At 43.1% G+C, this 18,920-nt stretch overlaps 1 protein-coding gene across 5 annotated transcripts in view; it reads left to right on the top strand.

Annotated features, from left to right (window-relative positions):
• Positions 1-18,920, top strand: part of sbf1 (SET binding factor 1) — a 36,571-nt gene that overhangs the window by 11,117 nt on the left and 6,534 nt on the right. For 2 of the 5 annotated variants that reach the window (XM_029161627.3, XM_029161629.3), the window contains exons 2-31: positions 2,246-2,331; positions 3,678-3,815; positions 3,897-4,025; positions 4,207-4,317; positions 5,455-5,532; positions 7,577-7,606; positions 8,481-8,586; positions 8,728-8,860; positions 8,973-9,081; positions 9,972-10,085; positions 12,019-12,096; positions 12,200-12,313; positions 12,396-12,524; positions 12,811-12,909; positions 13,010-13,214; positions 13,447-13,559; positions 13,668-13,817; positions 13,956-14,024; positions 14,167-14,328; positions 14,414-14,679; positions 14,790-14,962; positions 15,044-15,117; positions 16,062-16,254; positions 16,348-16,475; positions 16,588-16,763; positions 17,561-17,697; positions 17,783-17,990; positions 18,084-18,280; positions 18,391-18,528; positions 18,623-18,718. In XM_029161627.3, the coding sequence (XP_029017460.1) occupies positions 2,246-2,331; positions 3,678-3,815; positions 3,897-4,025; positions 4,207-4,317; positions 5,455-5,532; positions 7,577-7,606; positions 8,481-8,586; positions 8,728-8,860; positions 8,973-9,081; positions 9,972-10,085; positions 12,019-12,096; positions 12,200-12,313; positions 12,396-12,524; positions 12,811-12,909; positions 13,010-13,214; positions 13,447-13,559; positions 13,668-13,817; positions 13,956-14,024; positions 14,167-14,328; positions 14,414-14,679; positions 14,790-14,962; positions 15,044-15,117; positions 16,062-16,254; positions 16,348-16,475; positions 16,588-16,763; positions 17,561-17,697; positions 17,783-17,990; positions 18,084-18,280; positions 18,391-18,528; positions 18,623-18,718 (3,939 nt within the window). The remainder of the gene's footprint in view (positions 1-2,245; positions 2,332-3,677; positions 3,816-3,896; positions 4,026-4,206; positions 4,318-5,454; positions 5,533-7,576; positions 7,607-8,480; positions 8,587-8,727; positions 8,861-8,972; positions 9,082-9,971; positions 10,086-12,018; positions 12,097-12,199; positions 12,314-12,395; positions 12,525-12,810; positions 12,910-13,009; positions 13,215-13,446; positions 13,560-13,667; positions 13,818-13,955; positions 14,025-14,166; positions 14,329-14,413; positions 14,680-14,789; positions 14,963-15,043; positions 15,118-16,061; positions 16,255-16,347; positions 16,476-16,587; positions 16,764-17,560; positions 17,698-17,782; positions 17,991-18,083; positions 18,281-18,390; positions 18,529-18,622; positions 18,719-18,920) is intronic. The other 3 variants (XM_055511561.1, XM_029161630.3, XM_029161631.3) reach the window with 3 other exon arrangements.

Genomic DNA, 18,920 nt, shown 5'->3' with positions numbered 1-18,920 from the left:
TATCATAATTGTGATTTATTTTAAGTCAACATTAAGTCAATTTTAAGTCAACATTTTGCTCTGGTGTTAATAATGTACTTTCTAAAACATAGGAGGACTTTAGAGTTTTGTAGTATTTAAGCAGCTGTCATTAGATATCGGGAAAGCAGCTCTGTCCAGTGACATACAGCAGTAGTAAGTAATGTCAACTGCCAAAGACACATTCCGACTGTAGTAATAAATCCCATGACATTCTGCAAACCAAGTCTGAATAGTTGAGCCCTAGTGGTACAATTTCTCAACAGTCTCTAAGGCTGATAGGGTATGACTTCTTTACAGTATGTTTACGTAACAATAATATTATGATGTGCAGTCAGGAAAGTTGGAGACAAAAAGGTGTCCTTTTTCAGTTGTACTGCAGTGAATAGTCCTTTTATTTTGTCTTACATTGTCCAAAATGATGAAACAACGTGCTTCATTCTGGGTTTGAACTGGAATCAACAGGGGGATGAAAATAGTCAATTGTGTTTGGGTTTTTTTAATGTTGCTACTTCATTCACCTCAAGATATGAGACATTACACAAACCGGTGCATCAGGCCCAGTCATACACTACTCACCTGTTCCTACAAGGTAAACACTTGCATCATAGTTGCTTAGTCTTTTCACCTCAAGTGTGTTGCCCATCACTGTTTGTATTTCACTTCATACCGGACCTGGCATTAGTTTGATTCCTTGTCTAATACGTACTGGTGCCACTTAAATATTAATGCAGCTCCCTGTCAGGAGTGGTCGCTTTTCATTGTGTGGTTTGCTTTCCTGTGTGGTGCTTTCCTTTCTGCTGTAGCTCTGCAGAAACGGTTGCAAATGCGCTCATTTGCTCTTTATGCGGCCTTGTGGCTTTAGAAAGGCTGTGAATGATCAGAAACAAGTTGTTTTTTATTTTTCAATATGCAGGTCAACAATGCTTCAAGTTGTCACTAGGTAAAGTGGTGAACAAGGCTTTATCTGACATCTGCACACAAACTATTGATTAACTTTAGTGTAAGTCAACTGTAGCTAATGTTTCTTCCTATGCCATGCATCTATCTATCTATCCATCCATCCATTCATACAGTAAGGGTCGAGGAGTGCTGGAACCTATGCCAGCCGTCCTCCAGGCAAGATGTTGGGCATCCTGGACAGGTCACCATCACATGGAGACCGACAACCAGCCACACTCACACCTACCGTCAGTTAAGAGAGACTCTAGTTAAGCTCACCCCAGTTGCCTAAAATCAAACATGACAGTGAAAAGGAGCGTAGTCGTGTGTGTCTGTGTCTGTCTTTCTATCTCTCTGTCTATCTGTAGTCTGTGGTTCACTGGCCTGCGTGTCACTCCCCACTCCCTCCTGGCTTATGCATACACTCCTCCCAACTGCTGCGCCGTGACCCGCTTTAACTGGTTGGAGATTCCCCACCCTTCAACCATTGGCTCATATTGCATTTGAACCAGCCCTGATTTTTTACTCTTACACTGTTTGTATGGGACATTAGTGATTTAAAAAGCTTAGGTTTGTTCTAAATGTTGCTCAACCACCTATTATTTAATGCAGTTTTGTGTCATTTTATGCTAGTTTCTGCTTCTTTGTTTTGGGAGGATAAAGTGTATTCTCTGTGCAGATGAATGGCGCAGTTATGCAGCCTGCAGGACTTGGGATGGAATCAAGCTGAATGACGGGCTTGTGGTGGTTACATAAGTCAGCTTTTGTTGTGTCATTGTGCCTTTGTGATGAGCCGGGCCCTGGCCAGTGGAGGAAATGGTCTAATTAAACAGCAGCAAGCGAGCGCTGTAACACTTCCACATTCTGTTTAACAGGCACTTGTTGACTCTTTTAAAACAAGTAACAGACAGAAATCAGTGGTAACAACTAGAATTTTCTCATGACTAATCTGCAGGCACAGTGATTCGTCAGATACTCCAAAAACTCCAAATGCCCTACTACGAGAGGAATGAAACCCGGAAAATCATGTCAGGTCAAAACTATCACAGCACGAGCTATTCTATCACAATATATCAGTTCCCCAGATCAGCATAATTATGTTTGTCATAGTGAGACAAGATGTTTTTAAAGAAGATTATTTGAATACGAAGTTTATTTATGTGCGACATACAAATGATAAAACGCTGATGAACGTCACAATGTTTTTCTAAATAAACGAACAACAAACTGTGTAAATAATGAGGTCTGACCTCTATATGTAATCTCTCCCTGTGTCTCTCTGCAGCGGAGGGTGAAGGTCAAGGTCGCATTCTCCAGCGGTTTCCTGAGAAAGACTGGGAGGACAGCCCGTTCCCACAGGGCACAGAGTTGGTAAGTCAACTCGCACAGACATGTTCCTGTGTAGGGCCCGTGATTGTGTGGGACGCCCTCTCGGTTCCATTCCAGTAGGCAGCGTGTTCACTGTGGACCTCAGAAGACAGAGGAGAGAGTTGTCGGAGAAAATCACAAACTAAATGATATACAAGTACAGTATGTTAACAGTAAAGATCTCTGAGCGACTTGACTTAAAAGTAGCTGCAGTTTGCAACATTATTAACAAAGTTCAAAGTTCGTGGGACTGGAACTAACCTTTCTGGACATTGCTGCGAGAGGAAAATAAACCCCGCATTGAAGAAGGATAGTTTGACAAGACAAAGAGCCAAGGACAACCTCAAGGAGCTCCAGTGCGGCTCGCTCTATTGTAGACTATTTGAACTTTGGACTCCGTTGAAGCGACCAATCCTGAAAAATAATAAACAAAAGAACAAATTTGAATTTGCTCAAACTTCTATTTATTTCATACTTTTGGGAAAAGTTACATCAGCTTTGTGTTCAGAGTTGAAGTCATTAACACTGTGCTTACTTTAAAACATGGCAGCAGCTTGGTTTTGTTTCACAAAATTAATATTTGTAGCAATAGAGCCATTTAGAACTTATTTTATGACGCCCTTTCACTTGTTTCACACACACACCTAAGCATCAGACGTGCCTGTAGAACATGTATAAGGCACAACAATGTTTTGTGGACATCAAACTTTGTCAATCATGGAAGTCACTGTTCCCCATTCCACCATCCACCCACTAGAACTTGCGGCCACTATACTCAGGAAATACAGGAAGAGAGATTTTGAACGTGTTGCAAAAGGTCCCAACACAAATGAACAATAAAACCCAAATTATTAAATTGAAATCTGAACCACTGAATGATGATCTGCTCTATTTATACACCACTCACCAGTAATCTGAAAACACGTGGAGTCCATTGATGTGGGTCAGGCTGTCATCCTTGCAGACTCAGCAAACCTGTAAATCAGCGTATTTGTTTCATAAGCGGCTTTTGTTGCGGAAAGATTACCGACACAACAAATGTCACATGCTTACCCATCCACTTACAGGCCAACTTCAGCTTTATTCTTCAAATCATTGAAGCAATAACCAATAACCACCATGACACATCTTTACAGCTACTGTAAACAGACTTTCTATTGTTGTGCTGCTTTGTGAAAACAAAAGCAGTTTGCTTCATTAATCAGAACAGAGCTGATTTTGCCATTGAGGAAAAACAAAGTTTAAACTAGAAGTTACTGGTGTCTAATAAATAATATATATGTAACAGAAGTAATATTCTTTTCAAATCTTTCCGTCTCTGTTGTACCTCCCTTCTTCCCCCTCTCTAGTTCTGTCAGCCCAGTGGTTGGCAGCTGGTTCCCCAGCGTCAGCCTCCGTCTTTCTTTGTAGCGGTTTTGACGGACATCAACTCAGAGCGTCACTACTGCGCCTGCTTCACCTTCTGGGAGGGCCTGGACAACCCCCAGGTGAGATAGATGCCCGCATCTGTGCCCTTCACTACCAAGCTTGTGGTTTCTATCTGATTGTAGCTGCACCTTTCTGTTCAGTTGCAGAAAGTTGGCACTAGCGAGGCAGATGAGGCAGACGAGGAGCCAGCTGTGGTCCAGCCAGCGAAGGTCTTTGCCCCAAAGAGCCTGGTGTTGGTTTCTCGACTGGATTACACTGAAGTCTACAGGGTGCGAAACACACATCAATTATTTCTTTACCGTAATTGGTTTCAATGTGTTCTTTGTGAGTCGCATGGAGTATTCATCATCATCATCATCACCCATCTGTAGTAAATTTGATGTCATTACTATACAAAAGTACAGTACTATGTTGGTTTTCTTATTGACTTTGTCTGCTCTTATTAAACAGAACTGTCTGGGCCTCATCTACGCCGTCCATGTAGATTGCCTGTCTGTTCCCTTGGAAACGGTGGTCGGAAATCTCCTCACTTGTATCATCCCTATTGCTGGTGGTTCTCAGGTATGACGTAAGACTGCTCATCTTGCTCACACAGTCCCGTGTATGAATCACATTCCAAACTGCCGCCACGCTTCAGAGGTCCAAGATGATCACAGCCTCGCCATTCAAATAGGTCAAAGCTATCAGGGTCAGCAGCCCAAGGCTAACATGTGACACCTCTGTATCAGTTTTTATACTGTTCAAGCATAGGCCTATGTCACCCTATGCCTTGCAAGGCTGAGCAGGCAGTTGGCAACCTCCCAGTGTGCTGCGTAGCAGGTCTAAACTTGTGTTAGCTTCATTGAAATATTAGCTGTGTATAGAGAAGCTTGGAACCTGTATCTCTGTTTATTCTGTGCAAGAATATAAAAAGTGTGCATGAATTTTTATGTAATTTCGCTTAAAACATGATATTTTTTTGATTAATTCACCGATTGATTATGAAAAGAAATAGCTTTTTAAAAGGACACGTCTCATCCTGTTACATCACATTGTGATTTATACTGCAGCTCCGTAAACACCCTCAGTTCACAGTCTAGACACCAGACTAGTAATATTTTACCTAATTTGTATTGCTATATATACATAACTCCCTTTGTACATAATCAGTGACACTTAATCTTCACATTTATCAGGCGGTGGCGGTCATAGCTTGACATATCCGTCCTTTAACACAGATAAACCAAATGTCTTTAGTTTCTTCTCATAACAGATTGTATCTTACACACAAGCTTTGGCACCATTACGTGCTTGCTTTTTTATGTTGACAGATATTACTGCAAGAGCTTCCTACATTATAAAAATATTAGCAGAGCGAAAACACCATCACGGCCAACACTTTAATACTTTAGCACATTACATTATAACGTATTTCTCATGAGAATTTGCAATTGATTGTGTTTTCATTTTTTCTAATTTTTTTTTAAATACACATTTTTAGAAAAATTACAATGATAACCTTGTTCCTTTAGGTTTATTGTCCGTAATTGATAAATTAGGTGTTCCAATTACACTGACTTGTGTTCACAGCCACATACAGTAAAAGGTGCCTGTTTGTTTTTTTCCCATGAGTTGAATCCTCCCCTTTTGGTTTCCACTTGCTCTAACTGTGTGTATCGTGTGTACACCCAACTGTACACTGGTTCCTCTGTGTTACAGATAGATGAGTCCCCAGTTTGTAGTTTAGACATGGTTCCACAGGCACTGGCCTGTGACTGGCTGCTGGCCTGTCTTCAGGTAACTTTTTTCCATCCTGCAGAGTTCACCAATCAACAACCAGCGCAATTTTATTGATTCTTTTAATCTCAGAGTTGATTTATTTTTTGTTGAGTGTACTTTTTCTTCAAATCATATTATATTCATGTGTGATTGATGGTGCTTTAGCTGCTTTTTGTGTTTTGTGATCCAAAGGATAATTTCCAACATTCATTTTATCTCTTGTGTTTGTCCTAAATGGTATTTGTGGCAGAAATTGATAAGTCTTTTTCACACAGCCTACAGGGGCTTTGCAGGTTGCATTTGAGTTGCTAGGTGACCATATGGGATGGCAGATGGTTACCTACTGGGAAGCACAGTGTCTGAATAGGAGAATCAGATCTAATCAGCGTTAACGTACACGCGGACCCAAACAGCAGAGGCTAATACATTGCTCACCTCTTAGACTTGAAGTACTCACAAGATAGATAGAGATACATGCTAATTATAATTCAGCATAAAATTATAAGAGACAAACTGACAATTTAAATCCTTTTCCTCTTTTACTGTATGTACATGTACACAGACTCCCCTGGGACTTTACTTGGCTGTTACAACAAGTACAAACAGTTCTGCTCTTTCCTCTCAAGAGGAGGACAGACCAAAAGCTTTAACGTTTTTAAAGTTGTTTTAAAGTTTTTAAAGTTGGCCTCACTTTACTGAGATTGTATCATACTGTAGGTGCATTTTTTTAATATTAATACTAATACTAATACTAATATTTAAACCCTAATATCACATCTCACAAGTGTCCCCTACATTATGACACCAAATGCATTGAAATAGCCCTTATGGTTGCAGAGATACACTCTGTATGGCAGCTACACCCTCTACCCCCACCCACCCCCTACAATGGCAGAAAATAGGGTTACTAACACACACATATACACACACACAACCTTACAGTCAACCTCACTAAATGCCTGTTCAGCCTCTGTGCAAACATGCACAACAACGGGCGACATCAAAGCGATCATGGCCATTATACATACAGTGTAACCATGGCAACACTGTCACATACCAGTCATCTTAGGACACAAACAATTGGCACTTGGACTCTCTTCCTATATTAAATAAATATAAAAATGTATAGTTACTGGCTTTTATTTAACTGTAGGATCTCGTATTTCTGAGCCTAGGAGGTGTCACTCTTAAATTTGTCCTAGGAGTGAATTGATTGCTCGCAAAAATCTTATGAAGGGAACATCAGGTCATTAGCCTGTAAGAAATACCAGACAGTAAGAATAGAGCAGAAAAGAACCATGTTGTTAATAAGACCATGGCTAAAACAGGCATGACAAACCACATTGTTTTTTTAATTTTATTATTTATTTGAGCATTTTCTCTAGTAAAGTCCCCTCAAACAACAGTGTGATCTCTCACACTTTGTACCCCTGACCACTGACCTGTGTTTGTGTGTGTGTGTATGTGTGGTAATGTAATGAGTTGGGGGAGGACTTCTGCTCCGTTTGGATAAGTCAAGTGCTTATCATCCATAAGTGGGTAGGCTGTTCCAGGAATGTTAAGTTTGTCTTTTAGAAATCAAATAATGTGACAGAGGGAATTTCCGTTCAAGTCTCTGGAAATGACAGGCCGGATTGCCAAGTGATGTGAGTGACAGACCTGTAGGATATAACCAAGGGAAGGCTCACTTCCAGCTGACACATTTTGCCCTGGGTTCGTTGCCCTTTTCTTTCATTTACTCAAATTGGGAGATTCTCTTTGGCGAGCAGCCTGTGAGCTTTTCCCGTTAAGGTTATTGTTATTTGTTTGATGATTTCAGTACAGGAACTCTACTTGCTTGGTAGCTTTGTTTTGCTTCGTCTGTCTCATGCATTTTTACACAGCCCTCATCTTCACCTTTAATGATCGCAATGTTTGTGCCGCTTTCTCGTTTGCGTCTCTGGTGCATTTACGGTCTTATTGTTGTCAACTTTGAGCATTGTGTGCTCTCAGTGTTGTTGTTTCTAACCTGTGTTTTATCCTGCCATGTATGTGCGGTTGCCTGTGCCGGGCGCTTGCGCAGCCGGGCCAAGATGAAAAAGCGGAGAGATTGGTACGCCATAGCTCACTTTTACTGCTTCATTGCTCCTTGCATTTAATTGGTAGCACTGCATTGTAATTCCCTATATATATCACTTGTAAGGCCAAAGTACAGTGACAACACCTGGAGCCTTCCAAAAATAGGAACAGATGAGTATGAGTAATAGATGAGGGGTTTATCAACCTATCAAGTCAGAGTATTCTGTGTAGCCTTTAAAGCAGTGCTTCTCTGCACGTTATCAACATCCAAACAGTTTAACTACGCAGATGATCAGATGAGTCACATTATTGAATTGCTAACAGCTTGTCTGTGGTTACTCATGCTATTGCTGCTGTTGAAAGCATGGCATACAGAAGTGCTGTTCTGTTCCTCGTCTTTGCTGCAGGTTTCTGCTGTAATCAGTGGCTGTTTCGCACTATAACAGCACACATCCCATACTCCTAGGTAAACTTGCAGTGGAGGATTTAGTGATGAGGCACACTGTCAAATCGAACACGCTGCCCAGGATATGCTTCATGCCTCTTGATTTCCACTTGCTTGTGCTTGCAATAGACCGCAGTGGAAAACTGCCAGAGCATGACACCTGTCTGACTGCTGGGCTGTCTGCATCGCACACAGGTTCAGCGATGATGACACGGTATAGTTTTACAATGAAGGTTTGTTGTCTTGGAGTTCTGCTCTGCTTCATTGATGCCCCCGATCAGCTGGAATGGCTTGTGTCAACTTCCTGCTAGGCCTCTCAGTTTCTCTCTCTGTTGTTGATTCACGCTGCTCTCTAGATGCGCACTACTGTGATTTTTCCGAAATGCACCTGTCGCTATCCAATTGCATGATCATAGCTCCTTTTCAAACCACCCGTTCTCTTTTCCTTTCTGTCACTTTACAGAGGACTATAACATTAGGTGCTGGCGATCGGCAGGTCATCCAGACTCCGATCAATGACTCGCTCCCTGTCAGCGGCAGCAGCGTGGCACAGCTGTTCCGACAACTTGGTATGAGTGATTATAATATGCCTAGCTGTGTCTTACAGTGGTTTGGTCAGAGCTGATCAGCCAAACCTTGCTGTTAGGGACAATATTAAAATCAAATAATGCGTCAAAAGCCCGTTTTATTAACTCTCCCTCTCCTCTTAGGTATCATCAACGTACTGTGCCTGTTCTGTGCTGCTTTGACTGAGCACAAGATCCTGTTCCTGTCTAGCAGCTATCAGAGGCTAACGGACGCTTGCCGTGGACTGCTGGCTATCATGTTCCCCCTCAAATACAGGTCTGTTACCAGTCTCCAGTGATGCATCTTTAGTAGTAGAATGTTAAGCGTTGTGGGTGAAGTTGACTACAGCTGAATGAAAATTAAATCCTTTTGTTTTTATCTCTTGTAGCTTCACTTATGTTCCCATCCTACCAGGAAAACTACTAGAGGTCCTGAGCACTCCCACTCCATTTATTATTGGGGTCAATTCGTTCTTTCGCTCTGAGACCCAAGAACTGGTGGGTATGATACATTAGTATCCAATATGTGAAAAACCACAATAGATGAATTTGTGTCACAGTGATTTTACTGGCAAACCTTTTGTGTTTTAAAGCATTAGGTTTCTCTGTGACTGATTCACTAGTAGCTTCCAAAGTTATTTCAACTGGACCAAAACCACCAATGATGGTGCCTGAAACATTTAGCAAAGTACAACCAGCTACAGAGCAAAAGGCTAATTTCATAGCACACACTCAATAGTAGCAACTCAATGAACAAATAAGGAGTATATTTAAAACCCCTAACATGCAGTTGAAGATGAAATAGGGATTCCAGCCCATCACCATACAGTACATGTCATATATGGCTCTCTAAATCAGAAGACTTAAAACTAGCTTGAACAATGTGTATTCTCAGCTGCCCCGAGGATCTCGGACATGAATCGAAGATTTGACTGCACTGTGTTTCATAGAAATGTTTAGTGAGCAAGAAGAACAACACAGCTGTTGCCAGCTGCTCGTTTGCTTTCTGTTTGTTTGCATTTGGATGTTCTAATAAAATGATCTTCACAAACCTTTACTAAGATAAGTTACACAAATATACATTTCTTGATAATGTTTGGTATCTACATCACTGTGTGCTTCCCTGATGGAGCTGTAGTTGAATCTAACTAGAATCATGACAAGCTGTGTTTTAGGTAGTAGTCAAATCCAAATATAATGAGTATTAAGTATTTGAGCAGTTATTAGTTATTAAAAGGTCAGAGGTCATAATTTGCCATCCTATCTGTGGTAAAACCTCAACTCATGGGTTGTTGTTTAGTAGCTTATTTAAGTAGCAGCTGTCTGTGTCTGTCTTTCACATCACAGTGGTGTGGCTAAAAACAATGCTCATGTGCATTTTTGTGCAGTTGGATGTGATCATTGCTGACCTGGATGGGGGAACTGTCACCATCCCTGAGTGTGTCCACATCTCTCTGCTTCCTGAACCTCTCCTCCAGCAGACCCAGACACTTCTCTCCATGGTAAGAGCTGCAACATAAACACTAAATGTAGCATACTACCCTCTACCCTGACAGGATTATTTTTTAATTTTTACCAACACACTCCCTGGAAGCTCCTCAAGGATCCTTTTTTCCTATTCCTTTGCATCTGTGTTACTTCCTACTATCTATTTAATTTCATAAATGTGGTTTTACAGCTACTGCTACTGGAAATTGTTCACTGTTTATACCTTTTGGTATACTTCAAGTGTACAAACAATTCACTCATTGTTAGTCATTTTCTTAAATGTTGACAACGACAGATTTATTGCAGAAGTTTATGGTTGGCTCGTCTGTCACATAATTTACTAGAAACGTGATGAAAAGTAAAATCACCTAGCGTAACACGGGGCTTGCCTGGTCATGACACACCTCGATAGCTACTTCATCACGAGGGACTGATCCCATCTGTTGTTGTAGCTCATGCTGCCATATAATTATATATTGAATGTAATATTTACAATCAGACATTTATTCTTTTAATAAATGAAAAATCACTACAAACAATCGGGAGGTTTTAAAAACAATGGTAGACTTTAACTAAACACATTTACCTGGCTGTTGTGAAAGCTTGAACATAAAACAAAAGCTTAGTCTTTTCTGAATCATTAACTTTGTATGTGAGTGTGGTCACGTTGCAAACCAGATGATTCATTTATATGACAAATGCGTCAGTAGAAAATGATCGGTGTCTGTTAAAACTTGGCACCAACTTGAAGAAAGGTGTTTATTTGTCTCAGTCTCACTTCAGAGGTAACACGGTTCATGTTTTGAAAAAATCCATTATAACACCAGTGCATTCGGGAATTCATCTGGTGAAAAACTGAACTTTCTGAACGCTTGGGTGTGGAGTTGAACCATGTCTTTGATCCTTTGACATGAAAAACATGTCATCACAAACCATTTAACTTCTTCATTGTCGTCTCTGTCTTGCATCTTATCTTTTACTAAACATGCATGAAACCAAGCTGTAAAACCTGGATACCTTTCATAGCATCTGTTGCTATGTACATGTACTTCTCTTTTCCAACCACACATTGTATTTGCCAAAGAAAGTTCACACAGTAGTGTAGCTAAAGCATTGTTCATTTTGGTGGTAACCCAGAAATCATCTTTAGACACTAACGTGTCTAAGACACTTTAAACAATAATGTGATCAGGTTTGCAGTCTTGTCAACAGCTTGTGTTGTCTGTCAAAGTGCCCTCAAGAAACACACTCGACCGATGAAATATAGACATAAATTGTTGGATATGCTCTTATTTGGACATTGATTTTATCGTGCTCCGTGTGCCTTGTGACTTTTAACCTGGAGACTCTTCTGTGTTATGGTGTTTATTCTGTGTTGATGGAATGAAAGCTTGGAAGTGGGTCAAGCTGGAGTTTACTGTGTTATGGGGCTTGTGTCCTCTGCCAGCAGATACACAAACTGGAGGGCTCTAGCGCCATCTGAGCGGTGTTCAGCCTGCTTTGATCCCTCCCTCGCTGAAACTAGACCCAAGAAAAGATAATGGTGGAGCTGGGAAACTGATCAGTGGCTTTGTGTAGTATTTAATTTGTTAAATTGCCTGATAGTCAGGAGGTTTGATTGAAGGTTACAGGTGCAGATTGTTGAGTAGCAACCATAAACCACAGCTTAGCCTGAAACCAAAGCCTTCTTTCTAGGGTCAAGTGTTAGTTGATAAACTCTGGATAACTTTGCCTGTCTACAATGTTACAATGTTCATTTTAAACTTACATTAGCATGAGACTAGAATTCACTCTGTACCACCAGTCCTTCTTAATAATTAGAAAATAACTTCATAATCAAGACTCACTTCAAATTTCCTCATTGGTTAGAAACATAAATAACATTTTTGACTTCAGTTTCAGACAGGCAACAAGCAATTGACTGATGGCTTCATGTTGTTATTGTAGGTTTTGGATCCAGAGCTGGAAATTGCTGATCATGCCTTCCCCCCACAATCCACACAGCCCTCTGCACCCAAGATCCAGGTAAGGAGGAATGAGGTTAAAGTGTTTTATTGCTGGTGGGAAATAATGTTTGATGTTTAATGTTTTTTTTTTCTGTGTGTGTGTGTGTGTGTACGCTTCCTAGGATAAGGAGATCCGGGCAGTTTTTCTGTGGCTGTTCGCGCGGCTCTTCCAGGGCTATCGCTGGTGTTTACACATCATTCGCATCCACCCCGAACCAGTGATCCGCTTCCATAAGGTACAGCAAAATATCAACACAACTACCAATAGAAGCTGATGGTGCGTGATTAGATTGGCGCCAACATCTGTGCTTTTCACAGGCCGCCTTCCTGGGCCAGAGAGCGCTGTCTGAGGATGACTTTCTCATGAAGGTGCTGGACGGCATGGCATTCGCTGGTTTCGTGTCAGAGAGGGGGCCTCCCTACAGAGCCACCGATCTGTTTGATGAAGTGAGTTTCTTGGGATAGAAACATTTGTCAAAGTCTGTGTGTGTAGTATGTATGTTAAATTTATAATAAATTTAGATGTATGATAGATTTAGATTGTATCCTGCTACTGAATTTTGAGCAGCATGCTGCTGGATGAAAACAAATTGCAACAGTTAACATTTGTGTCTTTGCAAAATTTGTGTTTAGAAAAAAAGTTGTGAACATATTTCACCAAATAGGTATTTTACTTTTTTTGTAAGAACATAATGATGATGGACATCATTTCTGTCTTTTTTTGGTTCCACAGTTGGTAGCCAATGAGGTTGAGCGAATACGTCAAGAGGAGGCCTATCCACACAGAGCTATGAATCACATAAAAGAGCTGGCTGAGCAGCTTTTCAAAAACGTATGCTTATGCAAGCTCCTCTGCTTTTTAACCATTCGTTCGTCGTGCTTAATTCATCGTCTCCCTAATTGCAATACTCCCTGTGACCCTTCTTTTCCAGGAGAACCCTTACCCCGCCGTGGCCATGCACAAAGTCCAGCGACCATCTGACAACCAGAACACTGTGCAGAATCAGACGCCGTTCCCCGATCTTGATGACGTAGCGGTGCAGCTCTTCATTGACCATGCCGCCGCAAAACTCAAGACGGCGCCTCCTGTAGTCAAGGCAGAGCATAAGGCTATGGTGCCTTCTGGGCCTCCGCTAGGTGAGCTGGAGAGGGAACGGGCACTTGTTGGTCTGTGATGCGTTTAAGTCCCAAAATTGCACAGCGGGGAAGAAAAATTAAGCAATCTGGGAGCAAAGGATATAGACATTATGTAAAGATGTATATGGTTGTAACAGTGGTGCAGGTGACAAAAGGCTGTTGTGAGGCTATGGGTATTGCTGTGATTAATGAGCATCTGATCTGAGCACCTTTTTCCTCTCTCTTTCTGCAGGAGATATTGTTGACAGAAATGGCAGCATGATAGCTAACAGCGCCCGCCGCCTGGAGGTGGTCAGGAACTGCATTACGTACATCTTTGAGAACAAGATGCTGGAGGCCAAGAAGGTGAGAGAAGCACCAAATTCTGCGACCCAAACACAGCTTATGTGCTTAAATTCAACCCCTTTAAAAATATAATTTGTATTGGGAACCATTTTTGTTTTCGCTGTCTAGCTGATGCCAGCCGTTCTACGAGCACTGAAGGGCCGGGCAGCGCGGATATGTTTGACCCAGGAGCTCAATCAGCATGTGCTACAGAACCGAGCAGTGTTAGACGACCAGCAGTTTGACTACATAGTCCGCATGATGAACTGCACTTTACAGGCAAGTCCTGAAATTGCTGCAACATAGCAAATGGTTTGAGCCAGAGACACTTTGACATATAGAAGACAGATTTTGCCCACGAAAAATGAGTTCAGTGTTTGTGTCAACATTGAGCATGGCACGTCTGCTTTTGTTCAGGACTGTTCACATATGGATGAACATGGAATTGCAGCAGCCCTTCTTCCACTGGTCACTGCATTCTGCAGGGTAAGAACCAGCATAAACAGTTTTTGACCCCCCAGCACACACACAACCACTCTTTATTATGTATTGAATAAAAAGTTCTTGGACATCTTCATTTGATGTTGAGTAGCATGTCTCCCTGATAAAACTGTCTTGTCTCTGACAGAAAATGGGCGCAGGCATCACCCAGTTTGCCTACAGCTGTGTACAGGAACACATGGTGTGGACCAACATGCAGTTTTGGGAAGCCATGTTCTACAGCGATGTCCAGAACCACATAAGAGCTCTGTACCTGGAAACGGACAATGGAGTGCAGCAGAACAACGTGGTGATTTGAAACTTCCAAATTCCTGTCTGGGGTGTCACATATTCGTCCTGAGACGATTTCTCACCAACTTTGTTCTTGTCGTCAGGAGCAACAGGATGGTTCTGGTGGCACGAGGGAAATCAGCGCCCTGGAGCTGGCGTCGGAGCAGAGCCGACTATGGCCAACGCTCAGCAAGGAAATGCAGGCGGAGCGCGTGCAGAAGGAGGAGAGCACGGTGTTCAGTCAGGCCATCCACTATGCCAACAGGATGAGCTACCTGCTGCTGCCGCTGGACACCAGCAAAAACCGCCTGCTGAGGAGCTCGGGCCTCGGAGACGTGGAGAGCGTCAGCAACAGCTATGTCACAAACAGGTAATCACGCGCCTGCCCGCCCTTACAGAACTGGAACTCCCCCAAAAAACTTCATCAAACCTGTTTTTTCCTTCTTTCTTTCTTTCTTTCTACTTTTTGTTGTCTTGTAGTATTGCTGGCAGCATGGCAGAGAGCTACGACACAGAGAGCGGCTTCGAGGATGCAGAGAGCTCAGACGTGGCCAACTCGGTGGTGCGCTTCATTAACCGTTTTGTAGACAAAGTGTGTAATGAGAGTGGAGTGACCAACGAGCACCTTAAGGCTCTCCACACCATGATACCGGGTATGGAACCACCACGGAGCAACCAAACTTCCCTGTGGAAAAGATTTGCTTCTCAGTTCATCCTTTCTCCTTTCCCCGCAGATATTGTTCAGATGCACATCGAGACGTTGGACGCAGTCCACAGGGAGAGTAAGAGGCTGCCTCCAATCCAAAAGGTAAACAATTCCTATTTTTACATCCCATTGGACAAAGACCATGCAGACCTTCCGCCAGCCCTGCCCACCCCCCTCTCCACACTCCCTACTGCTCAGACTCCAGGTGTCACGGCAGGTACGTCTGTCCACCAGACACAGAACCGTATGACTCGCAGCGGCATCTCTGCGCAGTGCATGCTGGGTGATTGCTCCCCCCTGTTATGCCATTTGAGTGCCTTCTGAAGGGTGCTGTGTTGGAGAGGGATGGTGGCAACCCAGAGCTTGGCACGACGTGTTCTGTCATTTCTGTTACATTTAGGGGACTGGGACACGTAACTACTTTCAGGCGTTTAGTGGGAGACAAGAATGAATGCCAGAGTCTGTGTATAGGAAAGCTCAGCAGTCCTGAGAGGTCTCTCCATTTAACCTTAGGGACTCCATACAACACGACACGACAGACATGCAAAATTAACAAATCCACTTTATAAACACACCCAAACGCATATTATTTTCTGTTTGGCTCTTGGTGTATTTATCCATTGGTTTGTTACGTCAACTATGCCGAGTTCCAGCTCAGTTGACTTGCTTTTTTTGTTATGCAACAGTAAACTAATAATTTCAACATTAGCCTTTTCTCTCTGTTTTTTGTGTAACTCACTACACAGTGCAGCAGCCAGTAAGTCAGCATGATGGTGACAGCATGAGAGTCTGAGGAGTGGAGTGATGTTGACCGTTTTAGTTGCCGTGGTTCTTAGCTGGGGTTTCCTGCAGAATGACAACAGAGCCCCCCACTGGAATATTGTGTCGTTCAGAGCAGCCTTTTCACTTATTCACGAGTGCTTTTCATCTGATTTGGCCAAAGATCCAAATCTGACACGAATCCATACTTTAACAAACCCTTACCATTCTACTTAGGGTCATACACATTTTTTTACAGCCTCCGTTTTCTTTTTCTTCCTCTCCAGCCCAAACTGCTGAGGCCGACTTTGCTGGCGGGCGAGGAGCTGGTGATGGATGGGATGCGGGTCCACCTGATACCTGACGGCCGGGAGGAGGCCACAGGGCAGATGGGAGGTCCACCTCTACTCCCCGCTGAGGGCGCCATCTTCCTCACCACCTACCGGCTCATCTTCAAGGGCACGCCCACAGACCCTCTTGGTGAGACGTCACGTCACGTTACGTGGACGCTTTGAACAGGCCAAAGTCGTCTGTCCTCTAAGCCTTGCTCTTTGTTGCCGTTTTCTCCTGCAGTGGGCGAGCAGGTGGTCACACGATCGTTCCCTATCGCATCTCTGACCAAGGAGAAGAGAATCTCGGTCACTTTACCCATGGACCAGTTTGTTCAGGAGGGACTCCAGCTTAGATCCTGCACTTTCCAGGTACTCCCTCATTTACACCTTCCATGAGCAGAAACAAGTCCCTCTTTCTCTTTTCCGCCCTCACTGCTTTGCTTCATGCCGTTTTTTTGTTTCTCATTGAACTGGTTGACAGCTGATGAAGATTGCGTTTGATGAGGAGGTTGCGTCAGACCTAGCTGAGGTTTTCAGGAAGCACGTGCACAAGCTACGTTACCCTCAGCACGTCCAGAGCACCTTCGCCTTCACTGTGGGCCAGAGCTGTAAGATAATGGTGGAGCACAAGACCAAGGACAAAAACCAGTCACTCAAGTAAGACCATGTCTAGTGTGAGGAATTCACATGTTTGTCATTGCATAATAGGTTTTACAAGACGTTTTAAGAAGCAAATTTCCATAACTTTGTTTAGCCTCCACAAACAAATCAGTCAGCAATGTAAGAATTATTATAATTTAAGTAACAGGAAAACACGAGTTTACTTTCAAGTGGTCAGTGTTCTAGTGCAGTTCAGTCAGTTTGTTACTTCAAATCTTTATGTGCTCAAGGAGAGAAATATCACATCTCGTTGTTTACTGTAGCCGCATGTCTGAATACTTAGCCCACATGCAGAAAAAACAAAGTCCTTCATTTTATTTGAATGAACTCTGAGAAAGTTTTTCAATCTCAAGAGTCATCTTCAGTTTTATTTTGTCTCTTTTTCATTAGCAACAAGCTCTGCCCCGTCCCTTTTTCCTTCTTTCTTGAATGAAAAGAAGCCTTTAAATAATTCATCAGTGGAAAATGTGGCAGCCCTTTTATTGACTCTTTGTTTTCCGTCCCTTGTGTGTGTGCCCACTCTATAAATGCTCTTTCAGACATATTAACTCTGACTCTGGCCCTGTGACATGCAAAATCTGCAACACTGAGCCCTCAGACGACTATTGAGCCAAATCAGCTCATTGTCAACTGGAATGGATGCCTCTTTAATTCAGATGGACGTTTGCTGGGTAAAAGACCCAACAGGAAGTAATTGCCGAGCAGCTGTGAAATAACCGCTGAGTTAAATCAGTGTAGTAACCGATTCTAAAATGTTCGGGGTGTTTATTTGTTGGCTTTCTTTTCTTTGTCAGAACACTTTCTAAGAACCTGGTGAAAAGTGCCAAGCGGACCATTGGCCGTCAAAATGTGACCAGAAAGAAGTTTTCTCCCCCCACCTGGGAGAACAGGAGCAGCATGCAATCACAACTTGATGAGGATGAAATCTCAGGTAATGACCGTTATTTAGTTTTCTTTTACGACTCAAAGAAAATATCAAAAAATGAGTTGCTGAGCTCCACTGTGTGTCTCTATAGTGTCGGAAGAGGTGGACCAGACCACCCTGACCCTCTCCTCCACCATCCGCTCATCGGACAGGCAGACCATGAGCAATGTGGTGGAGCGAGCCTGTTGCCGTGACTACCAGCGCCTGGGTTTGGGTACACTCAGTAACAGCCTGACGCGGTCAAAGAATGAGCCGTTCAGGATTTCGACTGTTAACCGCATGTACACGTGCTGCAGGAGGTAGGACAACAATGGTAAAAGAGCGCACGTGGAGCGAGAGGTTTGGACTGCGTGCAGCTGGTATATATTGTTGTGTCTGTGTCTGTGTCGCAGCTACCCTGGCCTACTCATTGTGCCACAGAGCATTCCAGACAATACCATCCAGAGAATCTGCCGCTGCTACAGACAGAACCGTTTTCCTGTGGTCTGCTGGAGGAATTCAAGAACTAAGGCCGTCCTGCTGCGCTCTGCAGGCCTTCATGCCAAGGGAGTCGTGGGCTTTTTCAAGTCGCCCAACGCCCCCACTTCAGGTAAAAAGCGAATCAAGGCATCTAGTTTATTCACCCGCTTTATTTTAGCAGGCATTTGTGCTCGTAAGTTCTTTTTTGGAGAACCTGCTCATTGACTTCTACGTCTGCAGTGCCCTCCCAGGCAGATTCCACTAGTCTGGAGCAGGAGAAATACCTGCAGGCCATCATCAGCTCCATGCCTTCCTACAGTGAGAGCAGCGGCAGGAACACGCTCAGCGGCTTCACCTCCACACACATGAACACCTCTGGTGGGCCCAATAGCACGCTAACATTGAAAGAGTGCTGTTATCCCTATAGTGTCTAAGCTGGACTTGCTGAGCTGTTGGATTCTTGTGTTTACAGACTCGTCGGACAAACTGAGGCAGCCCAAGATTGGTGCGCTGATGAAACAGGTGATGGGTGGCAAAGAAGACATTCCTGGAACATTTAGTAGAGGAGGTGAGACACTTTGGGACCACATGCTGCTTCTCTACCTTCTTTTTTTTTTTAACAGGACCAGCACCATGACGACTGCGTCATCAGTGCATCTAATGTTTTAGTGTGTGTGTGTGCTGGCGTGCGTTCGTGGACAACTTTTTAATCATTGTTGTGAGAACCTTATGTCCAGGTGTCACAACCTCAGGAGTTTGAGAGTCAAGGC

This window comes from Betta splendens, chromosome 9 (genome assembly GCF_900634795.4).
Source record: "Betta splendens chromosome 9, fBetSpl5.4, whole genome shotgun sequence".
NCBI lineage: Eukaryota > Metazoa > Chordata > Actinopteri > Anabantiformes > Osphronemidae > Betta > Betta splendens.
This window is presented reverse-complemented; position numbering and strand designations above follow the sequence as displayed.